The sequence below is a fragment of the Orycteropus afer genome, unplaced genomic scaffold, assembly GCF_000298275.1.
Source record: "Orycteropus afer afer isolate SDZICR_OR568_19922 unplaced genomic scaffold, OryAfe1.0 scaffold00042, whole genome shotgun sequence".
Lineage (NCBI taxonomy): Eukaryota > Metazoa > Chordata > Mammalia > Tubulidentata > Orycteropodidae > Orycteropus > Orycteropus afer.
Window position 1 is genome coordinate 9,549,631 of NW_006921629.1, and position 12,904 is coordinate 9,562,534.

General features: G+C 40.6%; 1 protein-coding gene across 1 annotated transcript in view; it reads left to right on the top strand.

Annotated features, from left to right (window-relative positions):
• Positions 1–12,904, top strand: part of VPS53 (VPS53 subunit of GARP complex) — a 192,548-nt gene that overhangs the window by 57,222 nt on the left and 122,422 nt on the right. The window contains exons 5-7 of the mRNA XM_007937432.2: positions 1,433–1,519; positions 7,158–7,273; positions 9,686–9,805. Coding sequence (XP_007935623.1) covers positions 1,433–1,519; positions 7,158–7,273; positions 9,686–9,805 — 323 coding nt within the window. The remainder of the gene's footprint in view (positions 1–1,432; positions 1,520–7,157; positions 7,274–9,685; positions 9,806–12,904) is intronic.

A 12,904-nucleotide genomic window follows, 5' to 3' on the forward strand; every position in this document is an offset into this window, starting at 1 on the left:
GGCTCACTTTCTAGAGGTATCTCTTACTTTAGGTAGATCTGAATGCAGAAGTTCAAATGATTCTATCAGACTTGTCATTCTCCCTTCCTCTGCGCTTTGCTCTCATGTTGCAGCATTCTTCCTGGGGAGACCGGTCTCCTTCCCTGTGGATATAGATAAAGATCGCCACACACCTCCCAGGATTGCACTGGCCTCAGCATTAGGTTATTAGTTCGGTGTCCCTGGGTGGTGCAAATCGTTAACACTTGGCTGCGAACCAAAAAGATGAGGCTTTAGTGCACCCAGAGGCTCTCTGAAGAGAGTCCTGACAATCTATTTGTGAAAAGTCAGCGACTGAAAACTCTGTAGAGCACAGTTCTTCTTGACACACATGGGGTCAGATGAGTCAGAATCAACTCAGTGACAACTGGTCAGGCCCCTTGAGGACAAAAACCCAAACCAGACCTGTTATAGTTGAGTCGATTCTGATTCATAATGACCTTACATGGCAGAGTAGGACTGCCCCATAGAATTTCCAAGACTATAATCTTTATGAAAGCAAACTGCCACGTCTTTCTCCTGTAATGCCGTTAGTGGATTAGAACCACTGACCTTTTGGTTAGCAGTTAAGTGCTTTAACCACCATGCCACTAGAGCTTCTCATTTAGGACAAGCCACTCTTGAAACCAAGTCCACAAAGTGCTTTGGAAGAAACGAAGCATGAGTTCTTGTGGCATCTGCTGCATCTTTTATAAGTACATATGTTCTGCGTGTGTGGCTTTAGTACCCTCACAACTCCCACATTGTTTCTTCCCCTACTAACAGAAGCTACTGTGGGTTGTAATGCTTTTAATGTGTAGCATCCATCTTTGTAGGTTTTTATTTCAGTGGAAACATTTGGCTCACCATTAGCTTTACATGTTCCTTTTCGAATTTCATTTCATTGGTTTCCAAATAGGGTACTATTAATGTCTTTAAGGTTTGCCACAACTCTGGAGTAGCCATGTACAGTCCTGAATATTTTGGTAGGCCCTTTCATCAGGGGATTCCAAAATACAGAGCTTCCCCACCTCCAACTTAGAGCCACCTCTCTCTCTCTCTACAAACTTTGAAGGTTACTGCACACACACACAGATACACAAGCACACACAGCTGTGCATGTCTTGTTTATTTGTCATCAGTAATGTGTAGCAATCACTGAGATAAAAGGAAATAGTTTGTTTTCAAACTAAAATTTTATAATGCAGATTAGTAAGAGTCCTGAGTATTTGCCTGGATCCAAATTCTTAGACTCTAGCTGTATCTACTACTTCGTAGAGAAATTGTCAATGTAAATACAGTGATTTTGGCGGGCATTATGAGAATTTTCTTTTGAGGCTGGAATTGATTATAGTGTAACGACTGATGCTGTTTTACATTACTGCTGTTTTTTCATTTGTTTCTCTTACTCTAGGCACTTGAAGAGGCCCAGAAAGCGATTCAGCAACTCTTTGGCAAAATCAAAGACATCAAAGACAAAGCAGAGAAATCAGAGCAAATGGTGAGTTGAGATTTCTAATTTCTTGCCCCCAAAAAGGAAGCTCGCCTTCATCCAGTCATGCTGATGAATGGGTCTTTTCTTGCACTTCCTGTCAACCACAGCCATCCTCCTCCTCAACGGTAAGCCCCTGTGAATGCATTCCAGATCCATTCGAGAGGAGTTACTAGACACAGTGACTCACCACCTCTGCCTGCTGCCCTATATTCGCAGCCCTGGTTTTAAATAGGAAAAGTTTCCTTTTTCTCCTTTTCCAAAAATAGTCTCCTAGTCATTTTGGATTCCTTTCTCTAGCTTTTGTTTATACCATGTATTTCTCAATTGAGATTTACACTATGTAACTTGGTATCACATCAAAACTGGGACTGGTTCTGAGAGGTAGGATGTATCTGTCCGTGGTACACACTCGTGGTTTTGATCAAGTTCTCCAGCTTCACCCCCAGAGGACCCCTCTGCTGACCAAGAATTTAGCATCCGCCCCCTCCCACTCCATGGCAGGCACTGCGAAGTGCTAGACGTTGGATCCTGAGTTCAGATTCTGACTAAATAACGTAATGTCTCTGAATTCCAGTTTCTTCAACTGTAAAATAAGGATAATAACGTCTTCCTCACAGGGTTATGAGAATTAACATGGATGAAGAGCACTGAGCATAGTACTAGGCTCTTGTTAGTTGCTCGGTGAATGGAAGTTGTTATTATTATTAACGGCAGTATTTTTTTCTATTTTTTTTTTTATTACAAAAACTCCCAAACTCTTACGGGGTACTCTCCCTATATTTTATAACTACTCTAGGAACCAGATCTGAAGTCACATTTCCATGCATCCTTCAGTTCTCTTCATCGGCAATTTGGCAAGATAGGCCAGGATATGGAATCCTTTGGGTTTGGGAGAGGGACAGTTTGAAAAGCATGACCACCAAAGTCAGTCTGCCTGGGTATAAATCCCAACCACTCTACTTACTAACTAGGTGACCTTAAGCAAGTTATTGAATCCCTCTGTGCCTCACGTTCCTCATTGTAGAATACAGAAAATAGGCATGTTTACATGATAGAGTTATGAGGATTAAATGTGATAATTCACAGCCCACAGGGACTGTATTAGTTGTTGCTGTTTTTATCATTAGTTCCTCCTGTTCCCACTCTCAGGTAGTGTTGGGGCCCATAACTAACCAAGGGACCAAAGAAAGAGAACTCTTTCATCAAAGAAATAAAAATGGACATTTGTGTTTCATCCCAGAACTAAGTAGCATTGAGAGGAGCTTGTATTTGATCAGAGAGGGATTTGGGTTTGTGCTGTCTTTCCCCAAGGGTCCACTACGCTCGGCACCATTCTGGGTGTGGATGTGTGATGATCAGGTGACACTCTCAGATGTGGCCTTTGCTAGATTTCTCACTCATCAGTACCCTTATTTTTCTAATTTGCTGTTCTGTACTATGTTTTCAGTTCTAGCTAGGGTAGGGATACAGTGTCTTAGTCTGAGTACACTGCTTCAAAAGTTGTTAGAAGTCTCCTTTGAAAGTACTTTGATTTCCTGGACAGTGTTTGTTAAAGGCAAGATGAAATAAAAGTGAGGAGAGAACTGAAATCTGTTCAGTTCTTTTAATGTGCTCAGTAAGGAGCTCTGGTGGTGTAGTGCTTAAGGCATTTTGGCTGCTAACCAAAACGTCAGTGGTTCGAGCCTATTAGCTGCTGCATGGAAGAAAGATTGAGCAGTCTGCTTCCATAAAGATATATAACTTTGGAAACCCAATGAGGGTTCCTATGAGTTGGAATCGTCTTGATGACAGTGAGTTTGGGTTTTTTTTGGAATGTGCCAAGTACTATGCTAATCCCTTTATATAAGCAATCTACTTTAACCCTCACAGCCATCTCTTGAACTAGGTATGATTGTCATTATTGTCTTTATGATTATCCATTTTATACATGAGGAAACTGAGACTCATGTAGGCCAAGCAACTGCTTGTAGGACACAGAGTTGATAAGCAGTAGAACTGGGTTCAGCCCCAGGTCTGAGTCTAAACCTACCATACCATACTCTGTCCTTTTTTGTCTGCCCATGGATAGTAATTAAAGTAAATTAGCTATGAGTATTCTGTTTTGCAAGGAGCCTTGGTTGTACCGTGGTTAAGCACTTGACTGCTAACCGAAAGGATGATAGTTCAAACCCACCAGCTGCTCAGCAGGAGAAAGATGTGGTAGTCTGCTTCCACAAAGATTACAGCCTTCAAAACCCTATTGGGTAATTCTTTTTTGTCCTATAGGGTCACTGTGAGTTGGAATCAACTTGATGGCAACGAATTTTAAAGGGAACCCTAGTGATGCAGTTGTTAAATGCTAGCCTGCTAAGCAAAAGGTTGGTAGTTTAAAGCTACCAGCTGCTCTGGGGGAGAAAGATACGACAGTCTGCTTCTGTGAAGATTATAGCCTAAGAAACCCTATGTGGTAGTTCTACTCTGTCTAAAGAGTTGCTGTGAGTCAGAATTCATTAGACAGCAATGGGGTATGGTTTTCTGTTTTGCAGAATGGTCTCTTGTGAATTTGACCTGAGCACTCTTTGTGTGACCTACCATTAAGGGTTTTGTTTCAGGAATAAAAAGTAGTTCAGTTTGTCTAGAGAAGCATAGAACACGTGATGAGGAGTAATGGGAGATACTAGGAGTGAGGAGACCACTGGGATGGTATGAAGCAATGAAGGCCTGTGCAAGGATTAGAAAGGAAGGGAAAAATTCTTTCTATGTTATTTATTTTTAATTTTTATTGTGATTTGGTGAAAGTTTACAGAGCAAATTCATTTTCCATAAAGCAGTTTATACACATTTTGTCTCATGACAATTGACTGCAATTCCCCACAGTGTAACAGTTCTCTTCCCACTTCCTCCCTACTTACTTCTTCCGTGTCCTTCCCTCCTATGCACTCCTACCCTCCAAGCTGTCTCCCTATGCAAACACTGCCCTTCTGTTCTCCCATGATTAATCGTTCCAAGGAGTGATTTACCTGATGTAAATGTTCACCCCATATGCCTGTTTATTGTTTGTCTGGGAGCCATAAAAATGAGTTCAATTCTAGACCTGAAGGACAGCTAGGGGCCATAGTCTCAGGGGGTCTCACCAGGCTCTTATCAGACCAGCAAACCTGGTTCCCCCCCCCCTTTTTTTTTTAAATGATTTTGAGTTTTGTTCCACATTGTTCTCCCTCTCTATCCAGGATCTCCTACATAGATCCTCCTCCAAGTGGTTGACAGTGGTAGCCAGGCACTATCTAGTTCTCCTGGTTTCATAGCCATGTAGGCTGAGGATCACATGGTGTACTAGTCACTTGGACTAATTGTTTCCATGTGTCTTTGGTTTTCCTCATTCGTCTTTGCTCTGGAGAGACCCACGGTTGCATCTTGATGGGTGCTTGCAAGCTTTTAAGTTCCCAGTCGCTACTCACCAAAGTAGGATGTAGAACAGTGTTTTTGTGTAGTATGGTATGCCAATTGAGCTTGATGTCCCCTGCGACCAGGGCCCCAAGCCCACAGGTCCAACTACTCAATCCCACCGGGTAGCTGACTGTGGCCAAGAACCCACCATAGGCTTGGCCAGAAGGGACAAATTCTTGAGATGAGGCAAAGGAAGAAATAGACAGGATTTTAATGGCTGATTGGTGCGAGGAGAGTCTTGGATGACTGTGAGTCACCACAGTGGTTGAAGACCCCTGATGTTCTGACTGAAGCCTTTTTGGTAGGAAAGAGAATGATGATTCGTGTTGAAAATGAGTGATCAGATTATAGAGCTAAGTGCCTGTGAGTTTATTATGTCACTCCTGATCCTTTTTGCCCCAAAATTAATAATTATTCAGTAAAGGGGTGGTGAATTCTTAACATTTTATTGTTACAATGGGAATAGAGGTAGTTTGAAGCCTGAGGGTTGTAGGTAAAAGGCAGGCTTGATGAGGAAGTCCCCTTGAAAAGGCTTTTTACTGCTACGATCTAGGTCAGCCTTGCAAGCGTGTGGGTATGAAGTTGAGCTGTGTAGTCATAATCTTTCCTTTTTGAATTTACCCAGTGTGCTCATCTCTAAAAAATCAGCTCACGTGAACCTTCTGTTCTGAACGGAAGGTATATCTGTGTAGTGAATAGGATGTATGTGCCTGACACTCAGGGTGCTCCCTGCCAGGGATCAGACAGCCTGGGAAACCAGCTGCTATGCAGAGAGTGCCTCGGCCAACATGGACTCAGATAATTGAGTGAAATGTTTCACCGAGGTTGTGGTAAAGTTGAAGAATTTTCCCTACTTCACTATTTTGTTTGTTTGTTTTATTGTGGTAAAATATATGTAACAAACATGCCACTTCAACCATTTTTACTTGTATAGTTCAGTAACATTAATTACATTCACTGTATTAATACAACCATCACAACTATCCATATCTGAATTTTTTCATCACCTTTAGCACAAACGCATTGCCCCTTAGCAGTAACTCCCTCTCTCCCCTTCCCATCTGCCCCTGCTGACTTCTAATAAATTTTGATCTATGTATTTGGCCATTGTAGATATTTAATGTAAGTGGGATCATGTATTTATCCTTTCGTGTCTGTCTCATTTCACCTGGTATGATGTTTTCATGCTCTGCTCATGTTGTAACATGAATTAGGATTTCATTCCTTTTTATGGTTCAACAGTATTCCGTTACCACATTTTGCTTATCCCTTCATCTATCGATGGACGCTTGGGTTGTTGCCACTTTTTGGCTATTGTGAATAATGCTGTAATGAACATTGATGTACAAGTATCTGTTTGAATCTTTGCTTTCAATCCTATGGGTATATATGCCTAGGAGTAGAATTGCTGGATCCTATTCTCTAATATTCCTTGGACCCACTGGACCAACTCTGTCAGAATTTTATTCCTCGGATTGTTTTTGCTCCCTGAAGTTGCTCCTCTCCTCTTATAGTACTTGAGGAATTTATGTTATACTGGTTACATTTTAAGGAGCTCTGGTGGCATAGTGGGTAAGGCATTTGGCTGCTAACCAGAAGGTTGGTGGTTCAAACTCACCAGCTGCTCTGTGGGAGGAAGACAAGGTGATCTACATCTATAAAGATCTATAGCCTTGGAAACCCACTGGGGGTTGCTGTGAGTCAGAATCAACTTATTGGCAGTGAGTGGGTTATATTTTAGTCTTCTTTAGATTTGAAAGTCTTCCTTACTAGCGACCTGGACAAGAGACTCTAGTCCCAATAATAAAGACCATCTCAGTAGAAATTGCTGACTAATAGTATCCATTTTGTACTGAGTCTTCTAGCTCCAATTTCAGAAGGAATACTTCCCTGACTTTGTTCAAAAGATAATGTCCTGTAGTCCATATGATCTAATAATAAATTGCTATTTGGATCACTCTGGGGTAAAAAGTACAGTTCATTTCAACTGAGAGTTTTATAACTCTGGGTAAAGTCTTTTGAAGAAATGCCAAATTGAGTTGACACAGACTGGTTGGAAATTTTGATTTTGTGTTTTGAGAATGTCTGTTTTCTCCAAGGGCTAGCCCGGGGTTTTATTCTTGTTTTACTTGCATTGTTTTCTGGTGGCACTGCTTGCAGATGGTTTTACATCTCTCTTACATTTCTCTTTTCTCTTCTGTGGTTTTTCAATATTTAGGTTAAAGAAATCACCCGTGACATTAAGCAGTTAGATCATGCCAAACGCCATCTGACCACCTCGATCACTACACTGAACCACCTGCACATGTTGGCAGGCGGTGTCGATTCCCTCGAGTAAGCAATACAGACTTTCTCTGTTGGGTTCCAGGAAGAGTGCCACCCAAGGAAAATGGCACTGTGGGTTCGTTTTCTTCTCAACCAGGAAAGTCTCACCGTCCTGCCCACTTTCTGCTAGTCTGCCTCAAGTGTTCAGTCACCGTTTTCATTTCATGCCCTGTGGTGTTCAAACCCGTAACAAAGACCTGAATTTTTGAAGTGAGATGAAACTGAGTCTGGAGGGGACCCAGAAAGCATGTGGGGGAAGACTTTATGGATGTGGGTCATTTATATGTGATAGATCTGTGTCATTAAGGTCGACAGGGTGATTCAGGCCATAATTACTCCCCACAGCCTGTGCCTGGCAAGTTTTCCTGTATGTATCGGGCTGAGTTAACATTCTCATTGAACGTACCATATGGAAACAGGCCTTTGATTATCATTCATCCTACTTTTTCCAAGACAATAGCTTCCTGTTTGATTTGTAGAGAAAGTGTAGTGAATGACACATGGGAATATAAGAAACAGAATCAAAAGGACAGGATAGTTACTTCCCACAAAGAAGCAATCCAAAGCCTGGCATTGCTGTTTACTTACGTGGTCTGTCTCAAGCTGAGAATTCCCTCTGCCCCAGCCATACTACAGTTCCTTATGTGGACAGAGAGGGAGCTCACAGAGACTTAGATAGATATCCAAAGTCTGGGGCTGGGAGAGCATTGAAAGGTGTGGGTAGACTCATTCCTGATCTCTCCCAGGCCTAGCATGAGCCTCAGGGGATCCCTGGTCCAGTCTCCTGGGACTACTAATCAGTGAGCTCGGCAGGCCGGTGGGAGATTGCAAGGGCAATTTCCTTTAACTCTTCCCCCAAATGCTCAGTGCTTTTCTGCCAAGCCATGACACCAAGCAGTGGTTGGAACATAACACCTTAGCTTGAACTTGATCCTGTATTTTTAAATGCCTCTTAAGGGAAGTCATAAATCAGACATTTAATTTAAAAGCCCAACCCTGATGAAAAGTTTAGATATAATAGTTTGTATATCCTTGCTGTGTGTAACTGTAATAGCATCCTTTATTTAAGCCTCATTAACCTTCCAAAAGCATAGTGCCTAAGGCACTTGACTGCTAACCAAAAGGCTGGTGCTTCAAACTCACCAGCCACTCCTTGGAAGGAAGATGGGGCAATCTACTTCCGTAGAGATACTGCCTCGGAAATCCAAGGAGGGGTCACTATGAGTCGGGTCCAACTCAACGGCACATACCACAACAACAACCTTCCAAAAAACCGGACTCACTGCTATGAGTCAATTCAACTCATAGTGACTCCCTTTCAGTTTCCAAGGCTGTAAATCTTTGAGGAAGCAGACTGCCCCATCTCTTCCATGGAGTGGCTGGTGGGTTTGAACCACTGACCTTTTGGTTAGCAGCTAAATGCCTTAACCACTACACTACCAGAGCTCCTTTCATTAACCTTAGCAGTAGGGAAAGCAGATATCTCTGACACAGATTTGTATATCCTACAGATCTTGGTTGGGAGCTCTGGTGCCATAGTGACTAAGGCATTTGACTGCTAACCAGAAGGCTGGCAGTTCAAACCCACCAGCCACTCCTCAGAAGGCAGGTTGGGCAATCTACTTAGTAGTGGTACTGCCTCGGAAACCCCACGAGGGGTCACTATGAGTCAGGTCCACCTCCATGGCACTTAACAACAACAACAACAACACAGATCTTGGTTAACATAAAAATGCATAAATATGCCCTTTGCTGTGCTCTAGGAAAATGTGTTTGATTTGAGGATTAAAAGCTGTAATCCTCAGATACTAACATCCCTATCCCTGTACTCTGTTAAAAGCCTGCTAATTCTATTTTGTTGCATGCCGTCAAAGTCGATTTCAACTCATGATGACCCTAAGTGATAGAGTAGAACTGGCCCATAGAGTTTCCTAACCTGCAATCTTTATGGAAGCAAATTGTCAAATCTTTTCTCTCATGGAGCAGCTGGTGGGTTCAAACCACCGACTTTTTGGTTAGCAGCCAACTGGCATTGTTGAACCACGCAGCATGTCCAGTTCTGTACAACCCAACCCAAATGCCAAATTCATAATCTTTCTAGATTCCTCTCCCCAACCCACTGAGAATCCACTCTGTCATTGTTTTGAGTCCCCCATAGCACATAACTTACACTTCTATTTAGAATTTAATTCATCCTTAGATGTGTGCTTGACTATCTCCTATAATGAACAATGTCACATTGAGGATTGGAACCCTATCTTTTTCCTACCCCAGTGGCCAATACCATGCATATTCATTCAGTGCTCAGTAAATGCTTATTAAATTTGTATGTGTCTATTTCAAGCTCAGAGTACGTTGTTACGGTTGTATTCTGTGTTCTTAGAGCTTTTCTAGAATTCTCACCTCCTTATTTCCTTGCAGGGCCATGACCAGGCGGAGACAGTATGGAGAAGTTGCTAATCTCCTTCAAGGTGTGATGAACGTTCTGGAACACTTCCACAAGTATATGGGAATTCCACAGATCCGACAGCTTTCCGAAAGGTAAAATGTCATTGGAGAAAATGATTTTCCCATTAGAAAGCATGGGATTAGGAAGTGCTTGAGCACCAAGCTCAGTATATTCATTATGGAATCTTCTCATAGGAAGGAAGTTTAAATATAATCTGATCTTACTCTGCCTGAAGCAGGTAAGCCCTCTTCCATACCCCTAACCAACGCTACCTAGGTCTTCAGTGCTGCCTATGAGTAGCTAGTTTCCTGGCATCACTGGAATGGCCACCGGTGAGTGGTACATATGGACAGCTTTCAGTTGTCCACATTTGTGAGGGAAATTGTTTCAGTTACTTATCTTTGCATAACAAACCACCATAAAACTTAATGGCTTAAAACAGTTATTTTGCTCAAGTAATTTGGCTGGGTTCAGGAACAGCTTGTCTCTGCTTCTGCAGTGTCAGCTGGGATGGTTCAAGAGGGGCTGCAGGGTCCATTTCTAGATGGCTCACTCTCATAGCTACTGGCAAGTTAGTGCTCACTGTCCACTGGGAACTCACTGAGGCTGTGGGCTGGGATCCTTGGTTGTCCGCCATAGGCTGCCTGGGATTCCTCATGGTGAGGGGCTAGGTTCCAAAAATGAGCACCTCAGGAGAACCAGACCTTGGAAGTCACATAGCCTCACTTCCCCTGTAGTCATAGTCTGACAAGATTCAAGGGGAGAGAACATGGAGCTTCCCATCCCCAATGGGAGGAATGTCAAAGTCACATTGATAATGTATGTGGGATGGGAGAGCTATATTACTGTGACAACCTTTGAGAAATACGTTCTCCATAAAGAACTTCAGATGTGGCAAAATTGATGACTTGCTCTCCCTAACTTTGTTATATGCATTTAAATGTTAATAGCCACTGCCCATTTGCTCTCCAAAAAACTTTTATTTATCTGTAGTGCCATCTGCATAGTATACAAATGCCTGTTTCCCCATACCCACAACACCACTTGATATTGTCAGGTATTTTCATGTTTGTCCACCTGATGAATGAAAGATGGTGTCTAGTTAACTTAATTTTCATTTCCATTACAAGTAGTAACAGCAGGATTTTTTCCCTTGATTCTTGGCCATTTGCATTTCCCCTGTGAAGTGCCTGTTTATATCTTCTGCCTAATTGTCTGTTGGATTATTTATCCCTTCCTTATCAATCTATAGGAGTTTTTTCTCTATATATGCAAAAGTATATTTGTCAGGTCTGAGAAAACTTGCCTATAAAACCTTCTGGGTCTGGTGCCTTTTTAAGAGGCAGATCTTAGACTAACCTTTCAGTTTTTTCTGTGTTAATAGGTCTCTTCAAGTTTTCTACTCCTTTTGAGGCAAATTGAGAATTTATATATTTTAAAAATCTTTTGTGTTGTCTAGGTTTTCAGATATATTGATAGGAAGCTATATGTAGCACTCCTTTATAATTTAAAAATCTTACCTATAGCGGTAGTTTTATGCTCTTTTTTATTCTAATGTTATTTATATTCTCTCTCTGTCTCAATTAGAATTGGCAAAGGGTGGTTAGGTTTATTGGCCTTCTTAGGATTGACCAACTGTATGTGACTATTGTTTTCTCTTTGATTAATTTCTGCTTGTATCATAATTAATTTTTTCCTTCTGTTTTCTTTAGGTTTATTTTCATATCTTTTCCCCAAGCATCTTAATTTGAAAATTTATTTATTTTTTAATCATTTTAGTTCGTTTAAGTCTTCATTCTCTTCTTAATAAAGTTTTGTCTACATTCCATTAATTTTGAAATTTAGTCCCTTTAAGGTTTGAGTATTTTTAAATAGTTTGTCATTCCTGAGTTTTTTCCCTTTTTAACCTAAGAATTTTTTTTACAAGTATGTTTTTTAAACTTCTGTGTGTTCTTATTTATTATTATTGGCCATGATTTTATTGTTAATTTCTAATTTTATTGTGCTGAGATGGTGGAGTATGGCTATGTAAGTATGCTTTTTGTCATTTAAATTTCCTTTGTGGCCTAATACATGTTTATTTTTTGTTTATGTGCTAATGTGTTTTATACAAAACTTTATACACAGCACTGTAGGTTAAGATGTTAATTGTGATATTTAAACCCTTAATAGTCTGTTTAGTTTATATTTTATACTTTATTTTTTGATCTGTTAATTTCCAAGAAAAATTTAATATAGCTTTGTCAATTTCTTGTGGGTTTGTTTTTTTTTTTTTTTTTTTAGTAAATCTAAAGTTTGTGCATGACATAAACCTTAGACTTGGGAAAAAAACAACTACAATAAAAAGACAAATGTGTTCCAAAGAGCAACAATCAAGGAATTTAACATAAACAATATAATTGAAAACTAACAATTCAAATGAAAGAGCAAACAGAATCCATAAAAAATTAGAATAATTAAAATTTCTATAAGCAGCCAATTTGAAGAGAAAAAATAGTAAGCTATGTAAGTTATACAATTTTGAATTCCTGTTCTCATTTAAAATATTTTAGTACATTTATAATGAAAGGCTTATATTTTTTTGCCATTATACCAGCTCCTCTATGTGTGTTTTTCCAGGGCACAGACAAACAAACAAAAAGGATTATTTTTAATAGAATTTATAATAAGATTTATACGTAAGTGAGACCTAAAACATTTTCTCCTGTCAGCTATAGTTAAAAATAATTTTCAACAACAGTTTTCTAGAATCATGAATGCTTGGAAGACATTTCTGGAAAAGAGGTCAAGCATTGCTTCTTGTTGTTGTTGTTGTTATGTGTCGTGGAGTCAGACCCAACTCATAGCGACCCCTCCTTGGGTTTCTGAGGCAGTATCACTATGGAAGTAGATTGCCCCATCTTCCTTCCGAGGAGGGGCATTGCTTAGCCACTTCAAATAATTAAGCAAGAGGAATAACGTCTCCATAAAATACATGTTGTTGTTGTAATTGTTATGTGCCAATGAGTGGGACCTGACTCATAGCGACCCCTCCTTGGGTTTCCGAGGCAGTATCACTGGGAAATAGATTGCCCAACCTTCCTTCCGAGGAGAGGCTGGTAGATTTGAACTGCCAGCCTTCCGGTTAGCAGTCAAGTGCCTTAGGCACTACACCACCAGAACTCCTTATAAAATACATTGGAACCATTATA